This window comes from Coptis chinensis, chromosome 7, assembly GCF_015680905.1.
Source record: "Coptis chinensis isolate HL-2020 chromosome 7, ASM1568090v1, whole genome shotgun sequence".
Taxonomy (NCBI): Eukaryota; Viridiplantae; Streptophyta; class Magnoliopsida; order Ranunculales; family Ranunculaceae; genus Coptis; species Coptis chinensis.
Window position 1 is genome coordinate 52,661,727 of NC_141462.1, and position 15,349 is coordinate 52,677,075.

The 15,349-nt window shown below is 37.9% G+C and overlaps 3 protein-coding genes and 1 pseudogene across 3 annotated transcripts; all 4 read right to left on the minus strand.

Moving 5' to 3' along the window:
• Positions 1–1,139: 1,139 nt before the first annotated feature.
• LOC147487913 (uncharacterized) lies at positions 1,140–1,748 on the minus strand. The gene has a single exon (XM_086574194.1). It carries the CDS (start codon positions 1,746–1,748, stop codon positions 1,140–1,142), a length of 609 nt encoding a protein of 202 aa, XP_086430320.1.
• A 17-nt stretch (positions 1,749–1,765) lies between these two features.
• Positions 1,766–2,122, minus strand: LOC147487914 (uncharacterized). Its single transcript, XM_086574195.1, has one exon. The coding sequence runs from the start codon at positions 2,120–2,122 to the stop codon at positions 1,766–1,768; it is 357 nt and encodes a 118-aa protein (XP_086430321.1).
• LOC147487915 (uncharacterized) lies at positions 2,123–2,914 on the minus strand. Its single transcript, XM_086574196.1, has 2 exons — positions 2,630–2,914; positions 2,123–2,533 (listed from the first exon to the last, which is right to left on the minus strand). The coding sequence occupies exons 1-2, from the start codon at positions 2,912–2,914 to the stop codon at positions 2,123–2,125; spliced, it is 696 nt and encodes a 231-aa protein (XP_086430322.1).
• Positions 2,915–14,996: 12,082 nt separating this feature from the next.
• LOC147487916 (5S ribosomal RNA) lies at positions 14,997–15,115 on the minus strand (annotated as a pseudogene).
• Between the last annotated feature and the right edge of the window lie 234 nt (positions 15,116–15,349).

Genomic DNA, 15,349 nt, shown 5'->3' on the forward strand with positions numbered 1-15,349 from the left:
TAGACTCTAGTTGGAGTCGGTGATAAGAATTAGTTAATTGTTTTTTTTTTTGTTTAATTCAATTGTTTTCCATTTTCATTACTTAAAGCTTGAACCTTTGTTGAATCATTTCGCTTTTCTTCCATTCAAGTTGTGTTATCTTGCTTTTCATAACAATTTCATCAAAATATCTTGTAAATCATCATTTACCCAACCAAAGTTGGTTATACTCATTTGAATCAATCAAATGAGTATAACTTGCTTACCTATCAAGTTCTTCATGTTTTTCATACGAAAACAACAGTTATTTCTATTCTTTCATTATCAAAACAATAATAGCTAGTTCTCAACATCATTATACCTTAAAAAGCATCCCAAAAATAATAGAGGATGAACAACTTCAAAACTGCAACTCAACACGAATCTCAATGCAAGCTTACACGTAGATGCATTCAACCAAGTGTGTTTGCATTCATTCAATCAATCAAATATTTTCCATTCATTCTAATGCTTGCTCAAACGAAGATGCATTCAATCAAGTGTTTTACATTAATTCTAATGCAAGCTCGCTTGTAGGCGCGTTCATTCAATCAATAAAGTGTTTTGCGTTCTTTCTAATGCAATCTCGCACTTAGAAGCATTCTATCAAGTATTTTGCATTTATTCTAATGCAAGATCAAATGTAGATGCATTCAATCTAATGTAAGCTCGCTTGTAGATGCGTTAATTCAATCAATCAACTGTTTTGCATCCATTCTAATGCAAGCACACAAGTAGATGCATTCAATAAAGTGTTTTGCATTAATTCAATCAATAAAGTATTTTGCATTCATTCTAATTGATCGGTCCCTAAATATGCATTTTTATCCTCTTATAATGATTCAATTATGTCAATTTATATAATCAATAATGCACAAAACTCATGTTCTTATCACTTTTTCAGGATACAAGCTTATTCTTGACCAAGTAGATCAAATGACGTGATCTAGAGCCAAAAGGAGCCTAAAAGGGACCGTATGGGACAACTGAGAAAAAGTGCCAAAAAGTCGATCAAAGTCAAAGTCAAACTTGTTAATTGTTTTTTTTTTTTTTTTGTGGGAAGGCAACATTGTTAGAGAGGTCCTCTACCCCTTTTCATTAATAAATAATACCATAGCTTGTTACATTCTTACATATACTTTGCCTATAGCATCATGATAAATAATTTTCTTTACATCTTCCATAAATGAACTGGGAATTGACTCTATGTAGATAACTGTTGGGATATTACTCGCCAAAGCATCAGCAAGTTTGTTTGCTTCTCTGTATACATGAGTGATAGTAAAGTCTTCTAGCTGCTCCCTCATCTGATTAATACTTCTCATCATCGTTTCGGCTTGCCATGGATGCTGCCCCTTGTTTTGATAAAATGAAATCACTGTACTGGAATCAGTTTGCACTCGTACCTTCTTGATGCCATGATTTTCTACCATTTTCAATCCTTGCTCAACCCCATTTAATTCAATCAAATCGATGGAGTGTTTGTTTGATCTCCCTTTGCTTGCCACGACAACCTGCCCATGTTCATCTCTCACTACTGCTGCCCATCCCCCATCCATCCCTTGCAAGCTGCCATCATAATTCAGGTTATAGATTCCAGCGTCTACCCTTTCCCATTTGCAAGTATTTGGCTGATGATGCGGAGTCTCGACATTCACATTCCAAGTCTCTTGGAAGTGTTTCTTCTTTGGCCCTTCTGCTATCTTAATCTCCATTGCCTGTATCTTCATTCGCACATCCCTTATGATCACTGCTGCCACGTGTCTGAGTAAGTTTGTTTGTTATAAAAAATTCTCTCATTCCGTGTCTTCCAAATCCAATAGTTATAACCATTCCACACCAGTCGAGTAGCATCTTGCTTTGGCCCTTTCCCTGCTGAAACTCTTCTCACCCATTCAATTTCCTCTTGCCATGAGTTCTCCATTGTTCTGTGATATCCCAGTTTCCTTAAGACCGTGTACCACACAACTTTGGAGAAGTTGCACTCATGGAATAAGTGTTGTTCATTCTCCACTTCTCTCCAGTAGAAAATACATAAATCTGTAGTAACCACTTTGAATTCCTTCATTTTCTCAAGTGTTTTTAGAGCTCCACTGACTGCCATCTAGCTTATGAATGAGTGGCGAGGTATTCGATTCGCAAACCATACTGTGTTGCTCCATGTTACTGCCTGTCGAATTCCTCGCAAACTTTCATATGTGTCCCTTAAGTTATATTCTCTATTACGAGATGCATTCCATACTGTATTGTCTACACCCCCCATTATTTCCACTTCTTCCTCGGCATCTTCTGCTATCTCCTTTATCTGATTCTTGATATAATCCGGAAATAACCAATTCCCTTGTATGATGAAATCTGACACCTTTGCATTGAGGTGGAAGAGTGAGCTATAGAGAAAGGCTTGTGGAAAATTTTCTTTTAACATACCTTGTGGGTGCCATGGGTCTAGCAAGAAGCTTGTATTCTTGCCGTCTCCAATCTGATGCATTGCTAACTGAGCTGCTTCTTTCCTGCCCTTCAATACATTTCGCCAACTCTATGAGCAGTTGTTAGGAATCTTCAGCTGCCAAAATTTCCTATCTTTAATTAAGTTCTTATGAACCCACTCAACCCATAAATTATCTGCCTTTGTGATTATCTTCCAGATGTGCTTCATATTCGATGCTTGATTCACCTTTTCTAGATTGCGAATGCCAAGCCCTCCTTCTGCGTATGGGTAACAAAGATCCTCCCATCCAACCAAAGCATGAGACTGATTACAATCAGGTCCTATCCATAAAAAGTTTATGCACAGCCTGTTTATGTCATCTATAATCTTCTGAGGTACAATGAATGATGCAAACCAGAACACACTCAAGTTGTTTAGCACTGTCTTGATGAGCTGCAGCCTTTTCATATTGCTAGCCAGTTATTTGTCATTAGGCCTTGGAAGTTGTTTGTTGAGAATGAGATGAATGATTTAAAGACAATACCTATTTGGGTGATTGTAAAAAAATTTCCATTAGTAATGGGGAACAAGGAGGGGTTTAGCAAGATTGGTAGTATCATTGGAAATCCACTTTTTGTGGATAGACTCACTGAGAGTAAATCACGAACTTCTTATGTGAGGGTGTGTGTTGAAATTAATACAGAGTGTTATTACCCGGAAGGAGTGCCTATAGTGATTGATGAGCGAAGAAAATTTAATGTTACATTTGAGTACAATTGGAGGCCAGCATGGTGTGCTTGTTGTGACACCTTTGGGCACTCGGTACAAAAATGCCCTAAGAATGGCAAGGCAGTTTCAGATCCTAGAAAGGGTATTTGGCTTAAGAAAAAAGAGGTTGAGCATGGGATACTAGATGAAAGGGAAGGAGCTGAGAAAGGGGAAAACCCTAAAGAAGTATTAGATCCTGTTAATTCAGTGGAAAAAAAGGCCGAGGAAAGCAGTGAAGAAAAAGATCCAAGGATTGAGACAGGGATTGCGCCAGTGGGGCTAAGGGTTGAAAGGGTCCTAGAGGGGATGAATCAGCCGTCGGTGAATCAGGAATAGGGGAGTACAACTGAGATTGGGAAGGATGGATGGGAAATGTCACCTAGGAGGCATATGATCAGGGCAAGGGCAGTAAAGAAGATTGTGACTACTGAGACATCATCGGGTACAGTGACTGGAAAGGAGAGGGTGTAGGAACTAGTGAAGTCAGCACTTGTAACCAACAAGGGCATAATTATGGTTGGCACCAAATATGCGGGGGTGTCCAGAGAGATAGCGGAATGGGGGAAGAAGCTCCTACAGGGATAGCCAATGTTTTTATCCCAAATCCTATTGTGAGCTTCTTTATTATTATACCTAGTTCATTCGCTGAGCATGTAAAGAAAATATACATATGAAGATGCAAATGATGTCTACAAATGTAACGACCAAATAATTTCTTTTTAATGAAAAGGGGTAAGGGACCTCTATAAAAACCTCGCTTATCGATAATATATATATATATATATATATATATATATATATATAATTCAATTATGGCAAATTATATAATCAATAATGTACAAAACTTATGTTCTTATCGTTTTTTAGGATACAAGCCTATTCTGGACCAAATACCTCAAATGACGTGATCTAGAGCCAAAAAGAGCCTAAAAGGGACCTTACGGGATAACTGAGAAAAAGTGCCAAAAAGTCAACGGTCAAAGTCAAAGTCAACTCAAGGGGTCCAAAAACTCGAAAGCTCAGGAAACACTCTAAGGCTTCAAGGACCAAGGACTCAACCCTTTGCAAGACAAGGACTAAATACAAAAGTCTCAAGAGACCAAAGGATCAAATTCCCAAAGACATGCACTTTGGCCCAAAAGGCTTGATCCTATCTTTTTTTTTATTGGTAAGCAAGGTTTTTATAGAGGTCCCCTACCCCTTTTCATTCAAAAGAAAAAAAAATTAAATTGTTTTAGAGAAACTTATTACAAACAGATACTAAATGTATCCCTACGAGATCGACCACAAATAACTCAATAGTATGAGGAAAACGTGATTAACACAAGTAATAGACTATCTACACCTATTGCTAACAATACCCCTTACTAACTTATTACCACGCCATTTTGTGCCCAATTTGATCTTCTTCACATGAGAAGAGGGCTGACTAGCCCTTTAGGGTGTTCTTCCCCCAATGCGCTAGCTCTCTAGACACCCCCACATGTTTGTTGCCAACCATAATTGTGCCCTTGTTGGTTAGAGGTGCTTCCTTCATTGGTTCCTGAACCCTCTCCCTTCCAGTCACTGTACCCAATGCCTCAGCAGTCACAGTCTTCTGTTCTGCCCTTGCCCTTATCATATGCCTCCTAGGTGGCGTTTCCCGGCCATCCTTCCCAATCTCAGTTGTACTCACCTGTTCCCTATTCACCGACGGGTGAGGCATCCCCACTTGGACCATTTTCACCCCTATATCCACTGGCGCATGCCCTATCTCAGTCCCTAGCTCATGGACTTGCTCCTGTTAACCAATCACAACCCTGTCTTGCCCTGGGGTGTGTGTACTTTTCTTAACCCATACTTTAGGTTTTTCCCGTAATTCAGGAGCACTCTTTGCACATTTAATTGTTGAGTGGCCAAAAGCTTTATAGCACGAACAGAGTGGTGGCTTCCAATTATATTCAATTGGCACCATGAAGGATCTCACCTGATCAACTACAACTGGCACTTCCTTCGGAAACGTGCAATCAACATCAATCTCCACATAGATGCGTGCAAAACTAGTCCTTGTCATCTCCTTCGTTGGCTTATCTGTAAACATCGGTATACCAACAACACTAGCCACCTGGTTGAACCCTGTAATATCCCACATTTCCAACGGAAAATTCTTCATAATAATCCAAATAGGAATGGTATTGAGCTCCCTAGTATCCGCCTCAATGAAAAGTTTCCAAGGCCTAACAATAAACAATTGGATGGCAATATGAAAACTTCCTTTGTCAAGGACTGAGTCTCGGTCTTCGTTAGACTGGAATTCAAATGTGAACATGTTTCCTTATGATTTCATGGTGAAGCTGTTTTTTAGCCTCCACACTCTCGTAAAAATCTCCTTGACATATAAAAACCCAAGCTTATTCTTCCCCACAAAACTACCCGTAAGCAATTTTCCATACCTCTTCTGAATGTGCGCAAACTACGCGGACTACACATGAACCACAGTCTTCCCATCAACAACTGTAGGTTTAATATAGGTAAGGTTCTTCTTCCCACTTCGCTTAGGCCAAGAACATCAACCCAGGAAGGCAACTTAGAGGGAACACAAACGGTTGGTGGTAAGTTCACAACACTGGAACTTGGGTAATTAGCAACGCGAATCAGACCTTCTGGTGGGGTAACGACACCATTTCTAGCATCAGGTGAAGTTCCAGTGCACAGCAATGGATTAACATCACACCCATAGCGAATCACAGCATATGGTGGGAATTCATCAGCTCGAGCCAAAGATTTGGGTGGGAGGACTATGAACCACCACTTGCCCATCCTCTTTAGACCGTGAAATTCCAGCACAAAGCAATGGGTTAACATCACACCTATAGCGAATCACCGCATCTGGTGTGATTTCATCAGCTTGAGCCAAAGCTTTAGGTGGAGTGTGCCACGAACCACCATTTGCCCTTCTTCTTTAGACCCGGTAGTGACGCCCGCCATGGCCTCCTCTCCTTCACTTGCGAGTAGATCCAAATGGATCTTCAACATCCTTTTTCTCAAAACTCTTTCTAGCGAACCTTCCCCAAAGCGCACAACCACCGCTGCTTCCATCTCCTCCACTTCAGAATCACTTAATGGGGCGGATGGATCTCCAGTGTCTCCATCAGAGGGAGCCCAACACTCTCCAGTGCCGCCAGCAAATGCAAACAAAAGACCAAAAATCTAATTTATGAGCAAAAGACCGAAATACCCCTAAGGCTTAAAATCACCCCTTAAAGGTCCCATTAGAACTAAACCAAACCTTGCTCTTAGGCTTGACCCTAACCACTCAAAGAAGGCACAAAAAAGCTTCTATATTAGGTTACTTGTTGGATAAGATTAGAGGAGGGCAAAACACTTGATTGATTGCACTTGGGTATGGCGAAACATATTGAAGAACAGAAAAGAAGCCAAGCTGATTGTTCAACACCAAATCGGGGATGGAACAGCTACAAAATTCTGGTTAGATCCGTGGCATCCTATGGGTATACTCAAAGATCACTTCCCAATGTCATTACTCTATGACTCAACATGTAACCTCAATGCCCTAGTCGCAAATTTGATTGAGAATGGAAGATGGAGTACTCCTTGGCATATTCGCATACACATGCCAGACATAGTTACGAACATGGAAGGAGGAATAAAACTAGGGAGAGGAGAGGATCGTATAATCTGGACGACATCACAGAAAGGGGATTTCAACTAGAGAGACACATACGAAAGAATCAAAGAGATCAAAGCTGCAATAACATGGAATAAAATCACTTGGTTCCCTAACAGAATACCGCGTCATTCGTTCATAGCATGGCTAACATTTAAAGAAGGACTCAAGACGCTGGTCAGAATGGAGTGGAACCAAGTACAAGATGATACATGCGTAATTTTTTTGGGAATGGAAGGGAGACAGAGGGGCACCTTTTCTATGAATGTACATAATCCCAATTTATTTGGATGTATATTCTCAAATATGCAGGCTACAATAGATTGAGAGTTGCATTTTGGCAGCTAGAAATAGAATGGATGATGCAAACTTCATCAGGACGAGGATATAAACAAGATGCACTAGAGCTCCTCTTTAATGGGTTCATTTACAATGTCTGTCTAGAAAGAAACAGAAGAATATTTCAAAGCAAGCAAACCTTGGCAGAACAGGTGGGAAAAGAAATTATTCGAGATGTACTAACAAAGCTTCAATCACTCAGTACAAAAATGGAGGAAGGGCCAGAAAGGAGCAGAGTTATGCAAATATGGAACATTAATGTGGGTACGAAACACACACAGATAAAGCTGTTCCACTGGGAGAGAGCAGGAAGAGGGGTGTTTAATCTAAACACAGATGGAGTACTCCAATGGAATCAAGGAGGATGGGCAGCAACAATTAGAGGTGATAATGGGGATGTAATAGCGGCAACACAAAGGAAAGCAGATTACAATTCAATTGACTTGATTGAGTTGCAAGGATTGAAACAGGGACTGAGGTTAGGAGTGAGTAAATGGTGTAAGAAAATCAAGGCGCAAAGTGACTCCATGACTATTATTGCATATATGAAGAACAGAGGACAACATCCTTGGCGGGCAAATCATATGATGGCAGAAATATATGAACTGATAGGATAGCTAGAGTTTTTTTTTCCATTACTCATGTATTCAGAGAGGCAAACAAATTAGCTGATACATTAGCTTCCACCATACCTACAGTTAGCTACATAGAGTTTACTCTTAGTTCTTTTTCAAAAGATGTAAAGAAGATAATATATGATGATGCCATGGGCAAAGAGTATGTACGAATGTAGCCAAGAAATTATTTATTTTCAATAAAATAAGGGTAAGGGACCCCTCAAAAACCCTGTTTGCCTTTCAAAAAAAACAAAAAGGAGGGCAAATTTGTACATCTCTACACATATATAAGTGTTTTGCATTCTAGCTTAGTTGGTAAAACCTTTGGGTGATGATACCAGAGGTCTGGGGTTCAAACCCTTCTACACACAATTGAATTACTGATCTCTTTAAAATGCAGACTTGCCCACACATTTTAGGTTAATGTTCTTGGCCTAAGCGTAGTGGGTAAGAAGAACCTTACCTATATTAAACCTACGGTTGTTGATGGGAAGACAGTGGTTCATGTGAAGTCCGCACAGTTTGCTCACATTCAGAAGAAGTATTGGGTAGTTTTGTGGGAAAGAAGCTTGGGTTTTTATATGTCAAGGAGATTGTTACGAGAGTGTAGAGGCTAAAAAATAGTTTCACCATGAAATCGCATGGAAACATGTACACTTTTGATTTCCAGTCTGACGAAGACCGAGACTCAGTCTTGGATAAAGGAAGTTTTCATATTGCCAGCCAATTGTTTATTGTTAGACCTTGGAAACTTTTCATTGAGGCGGATACTAGGGAGCTCAATACCATTCCTATTTGGATTATTAAGAAGAATTTTCCGTTGGAAATATGGGATAGCGCGGGGTTCAGTCAGGTGGCCAATGTTGTTGGTATACCGATGTTTAAGGATAAGCCAACGGAGGAGATGACAAGGACTAGTTTTGCTCGCATATGTGTGGAGATTGATGTTGACTACATGTTTCTGAAGGAAGTGCCGATTGTTATTGATCAGGTAAGATCCTTCATGGTGCTAATTGGATATAATTGGAAACTGCCACTCTGTTTGTGTTGTAAAGCTTTTGGCCACTAAATAGCTAAATGTGCAAAGAGTGCTCCTGAAGTACTGGAAAAACCTAAAGTATGGGTGAAGAAAAGTAAACCCACCCCAAGGAAAGACAAGGTTGTGATTGGTCAATAGGATCGGAGCAAGTCCACGAGCCAGGGTATGCGCCAGTGGTTCTAAAGGTTGAAATGGTCCAAGAGGGGATGCCTCAGCCATTGGTGACACTACACCATAATATGATATTTGCAACATGGACCTTTTTTGCTTTGCAATGGTTATTTACCGTTAGCAAATTGCCAACGCTATATAAGCGTTAGCAATGTTATAAAGCATTACTTTATTTCGGTGAATTTCATGAATTAATCGCTAATGCTTAAAAATCGTGTGAGAAGCGTTGCAAATTAAATCTTGAAATATAAAACATAACTTTACTCTCTCTCCTCTCTCTCTCTCTCTCTCTCACCGCTGCTACACTCTCACGAACCCTAACTCTATTTGCTCAGTTACAAGACACTTTGGCTATCTTTGGTTCAATATTTGTTTAAATCTTTTCAGACTAGATTTTTTGGTTTCCTCCACCACGTTAAAACTTTCACTTTTGCATAATCATCCACCACCACTGCCATTAAACTTCTTGTTTCTCAGTTCAATGGTTAATTGATCTTCTCAGTTGAAAGCTAATTGATTTTCTCTCTCTAGTCAATGCTTAACTGATTTTTTTTCTCTATGTCCACATTGACGACTTCGACAGGTAGTTGCACCATTAACGCTGAAACAAAAGGTCTTCTCTTCTTATCATACATGTAATTTTAATTATAGTTAAATAGAAATGGGTCATGATCAGAACAATGCAAAGTTTTGCTGAAATATTGGATTTTTATGTCAATACAATACTTGTGTGTGTGTTGGCTGGATTCGAATTGCATTTTGAGACTCTTTGAACTTATTTATAAGGTCCCATGTTGTGAATTAATCAATGGATCAGTAAGTTCATGTTTAGTTTTGAATTTTGTGAGTGTTTTTAATTACAACTGTTTTGGAACCAAAATCTTAGCTTTTGCAATCTTGTCAAGTTTCCAGCATTTAAATGGTAGGTAAGTTTAGGATATCATGCATGTTTGAGCTGCTGGTTCTCTTTCTCTGACTTTGGTTTGAAGGTCTTGGGTTGGATATCATGCATGTTTGAGCTGCTGGTTCTCTTTCTCTGACTTCGGTTTGAATGTCTTGGGTTGTACTGTTGGATTATTTCCATTCTCTGACCAAGTGTCATTTTTTTTCCAACATGACATTTTAGTTTGCAGTAATTCTTGATAGGAATGCTTATTAGCATTTGCCCATAAAGACAATTAGAACTCAAGAGTCAAGACTGTAATGCACTTGTACTATTTTGTTGTGATGAGGAGCTTGACACTTTTTTCTTTCTAACTGAATTGTTGAGCAGCTACAATTGTCACTCGCCTATTACTTTCGTGAAAATCCCATCAACAAGAGTTCGAATCGTATTAGATTAAAGGATTTTAATTCACTGGTTGCATTTTTTTAACTTTGTGCTGAAATTTAAGGTTCATCTTAAGCACATTGTTTCTGGCCATGCTATGACTTAGGAATTATGTCCTAGTTATAACTTATAAAAAAAATTGTGAAATGGTGCAGGAATCTAACAAGGTTTTCAATAAGATAATGTCAAGTTAGTTGTAGGAACAACACATTGATCAGTTCTCGGAGGTGAGCTTATTTGTTCTTCTCCATTGCTCTTTTTATGCAGGCAAGTTATTGTTTTTATTGGTTTATTCTCTTAAACGTCAATGAATAAATTGCATGGCCTGTAACAAGCGGGACACACACATCCATTCACTTGTATCGAGCAAGGTATTTATTTTCATTTGTTTCGTTGATTCTTCATTTGATTTTAAATTGTTTTATTGAAATTTTATTTATTGTCCATCTTTGAGGTGGATAACATATTTTTAGGCTTAATAGACATGCTATGGGCAGTTCATGTTTACGAGCACATTGAATACTTGAATGACATACACATTCACCATAAATGGTGCCATAATTCTATGTTGCTATGTTTCTTGTATAGTGCCTTTTTATTTATTTATTTTAATGGCATACAAATTCACCATGAATGATGCCATAATGTTTTTTCATTCTAATTTTATTGTTCTTCACATACTAATATACTCTATCTAATGGCTCTTGTTTTTTTTTTCTATGTGATTAATATGACCAATATGTGCATGCGTGTTTTTGGTGTTCTATAAGCACAAGAAAACACTTTGATTATCCTAAACATTATATGTTAAACAGGTCATTGCTATTGGGGTTACTACTTGGTTGGTGGACAAAGCTGGTCGCCGGCTACTTCTCTTAGTGAGTTTCAGAAAATATGAGACCCAGCATCAGGCATTAGGTAAAGCTATCCAACATTGGGCATTTGGATTGCCATGTACTCCTCTTTAAGACAGATCATTAAGATATAGGCCTCTTTATGAAACAATGTTAAAGAGGAGTAACTGTCAAGCCTGAGACTTGGTGTTTGGCAATTCACCCCCAACCTTTCAAGGGATATGTGTATCTTGAGCAAAATTAGTTTCTCCTTCCTTTCACAAGATGATATATAAATCCATCGTCTGTGCCTTATACCAACAGATGTGGGCTTTTGAGAACATAAAATTCTATATACAATTTTAAACTATGATTGTAAGAGAGTAATCCTCTGGCACAGGTTTCCTCATCTGGAATGACTGCTAGCCTTATCCTCATTGCAGTTGCATTTTATTCGAAGGTTAGTCTTGTTATGCGCACATTAGACACTTCATTTGAATCATGTGTTTATGTTGGTTGCCAATCTTGAGTGTTGGCATTTGAAGCTTGTATAGTTCTACTATCCCCACTGTTTAAAGTAGTTTCTAAGTATTATTCATCCTTCCCAACCTAGGCTACTATGGAAGAAGGTCCTCATTCCAATGGTGTCTTGGGCATACTGTCATTAGTAGGACTTGCGGTATGAGTTTGTTCTCCAAAATTCTTAATATATTGCTTAATCATATCATTGTTAATTAATGGTGTTATATCACTTTTTCCTGACAATGAGTTTCTTTCAGCCTTTTGTAGTTTTCTTCTCTTGGAATTGGAGCTATTCCATTGGTTATAATGTCTGAGGTATACTCTTTATATCAGAACTACTGATTTTTCAAATTTTAATGGACCCCATTTGAAAGCACAGAGAAAGATGGGTTCACACCTCCAGTACTACTGATTTCTCCATACTTGGAATGTAGCATTCTATTTTTATTTTGTTAAACACTTAAGCATAAGACAAGATTTAAAAGTGGAAATGCTTTATATTTTATCCTCAACTCCATTCATAATAATCTGTCCTTTTCCTTGATAGGAATAAAACTAGACAGTTAAGTGCATTATTCTTAATGTGATGTTGGCTCATTATAGATACTTCCAATTAATATCAATGGCTTGCGGGCACCATAGCCACACTGGCCAACTGGCTCATATCTTGGTTGATTACTATGACAATAAACTTGCTTCTAAACTGGAGTCAGGGCGGTGTGTGTGTCTCTCAATTAACCCCCCACTTGCTTCATTTATTGTTATTCTGCTTTGCGATATTGATGGAACTATGGCATTACACCCTGGATTGGAATTTAGAAACTACTTTATGTGTTAATAGATAAAAGTAAAGCCCAGTATTGCTATTCAGCTTTACTATATTGATTTTTAATTGGTTGGATTCGAAGCATATATAATCTACCATCTAATGATATGGATATATTTATTTTAATAAGGGAATCATGAGTGTAAATGCATAAGCAATAATTCGTTACAGGCTTATATTTTACTTGCATTTAATTAATTGTTGCATTGATTTTATTTTGAAGTGTGGTCATGATGGAAAAGGTGTAAGGTATGGTCTCAATTCTCATATGCATACATAGTCTGTGACAGAAAGGGTAGTACTTTTGGTCTTAGTTACATTGTTAGCTACCCAAAGATTGATTTTACATGTCTAATTAATCTTTTCACATTGGGCAAGTTCTTTCTTAGCTTGATAGATCATTTTGTTGTCATTTGGTGTATTGTGTAGGGTATCAATTTTATGAAGGGAAAAACAAGAAGGCCAAAAGAATTGCTTCCCAATTTGATCAGTCATGCTCACCTCAAGCTCCTCGTCAAGGTAAAACTTAAACCTCACTCTCCATTTTCTTAATTTTCAACTTATCAAGTTACTACAAGGTTTTCCTTTTATGCACCGATTTTATGTAATCATTGTTTCTGTCGTTGAGATATGGGAGTAGACAACAAATGCTCTATCTTTAGAGGGGGTCAAGTATTTAATTAATTGCATAAAATTTAATTAGTATGATTGTTTTTTTGAGTTCATTATTTGTTTTGTGATTTTTTTGGAATTAGATGGGCTTTGTGGAGCGGCACTAGGATTTATATTGAGTGAAGCCATCGTCACTAATGCTTGTTATTGCATTTTGAAGATTTGGGATTGCTTGGAAAATCGAATAGAAATTTGTAACCCTTAGTAAATCTGAATTTGTAACCATCAAAACTCTTTTGAAGTTATATATATATATATGGTTCAATGAATATAATATTTTTTTCATGTGTGAAAAAGCATTGGTAATTTTATTTGCTTCTATATAAAACCAGGAAGTGCAGGTTCAGGGCAGGAAAAAAATTAAAAGAATTTTTTTTACCATATCAACACATTAGTAATGGTTGTAAACCGTTGCAAAGCAAAAAATAAATATTAAAGCATCCATCAATAATCGTTACAAATCAAACAACGCAACGCTTTTCAACCGTTAGTAATTGTCACTCTGCAACGGTTAATAACCGTTGGAAATTTGGTTTGCAACACTTTTTAACCGTTATTAATTGTCACTCTGCAACGGTTAATAACCGTTGGAAAATTTGGTTCGCAAAGCTTTTTAACCGTTGCAAACATTTCCAACACTTTACCACTCTTATTTGCAACGCTTAAAAAGCGTTGCGAAAATTATTCGCAATGGTTTTTTGCCGTTAGTAATAGCCTATTATGGTGTAGTGTGAATCAGGAACAGGTGAGTACAACTAAGATTGGGAAGGATGGCTGGGAAAGTCCACCTAGGAGGCATATGATTAGAGCAAGGGTAGAAACGAGACCGCGGATTGAGGGCATCGAAAGTACGATGGATGGAAGGGAAAGGGTGCGAGAATCGAAGAAGGCAAAGACTGCTACCAACAAGGGCACAATTATGATTGGCAGCAAACATACGTAAGGGGTAGACCACCCTAAAGGGCTAATCAGCGCTTTTCTCATAAACCTACCTTGTTGGAAAAGTGAGGGGGTTCACTTTGGGTTCAAAATAGGTTTTCATTTTATGGAGATCCAGTACTCCATAAGTTCCTATGCTTGGGAATTTGGGTGGTAATACATCAGTAAGGGGTAGTGTTACCAATAGATGCAGGCAGTCTAGTACTTGTGTGTATCACGCTTTCCTCATACTAGCTAACATGTTATATTTGACTTATGTATGTGGTCTCAGAGGGATACAATTAGTATCTGTTTGTAATAAGTTTATATGAAACTTTTATAGGTTTTTCTTTTAATGAAAAAGGGTTGGGGACCTTTATAAAAACCTCGCTTACCAATAAAAAAAAAGTTTGCATTAAATGAATGCAAAACATTTGATTGATTAAATTAATGCATCTACAAATGAGCTTGCATTAGAATGAATGCAAAACAGTTGATTGAATGCATCTATGTGTGAGTTTGCATTAGTATGAATGCAAAACATGGTGTCCTTATCCTGCAAAGGGTTGAGTTGAGTCTTTGGTCTTTGAAGCCTTGGAGTGTTTCCTGAGCTTTTGGAGTTTATGGACCCCTGAGTTGACTTTGACCATTTACTTTCACTTTAACCGTTGGCTTTTTGGCACTTTTTCTAAGTTGTCCCATAATGTCCCTTTTAGGCAACTTTTGTCTCTAGATTTGTCATTTGAGATATTTGGTCCAGAATAGGTATATATATATATATATATATTTATTTATTTTTTATCGGTAAGCGAAGTTTTTATAGAGGTCCCCTACCACAACTTAAAATAGGGGTGCAACACGAGGACTTCCCAGGAGGTCACCCATCCTAATACTACTCCCGCCCAAGCACACTTAACTGCGGAGTTCTAATGGGATCCGGTGCATTAGTGCTGGTAGGATTGATCCCAGAATAGGTATATATCCTTAAAAAGCTATAAGAACATGAATTTTGTACATTATTGATTCTATAATTTGACATAATTAAAGAATTATAAGAGGATAAAAACGCATATTTGGAAACTTATCAAAATATAATGAATGCAAAACACTTGATTGAATATATCTATTTGTGAGCTTGTATTAGAATGAATGCAAAACACTTCATTGATTGAATTAACGCATCTACAAGCGAGCTTACATT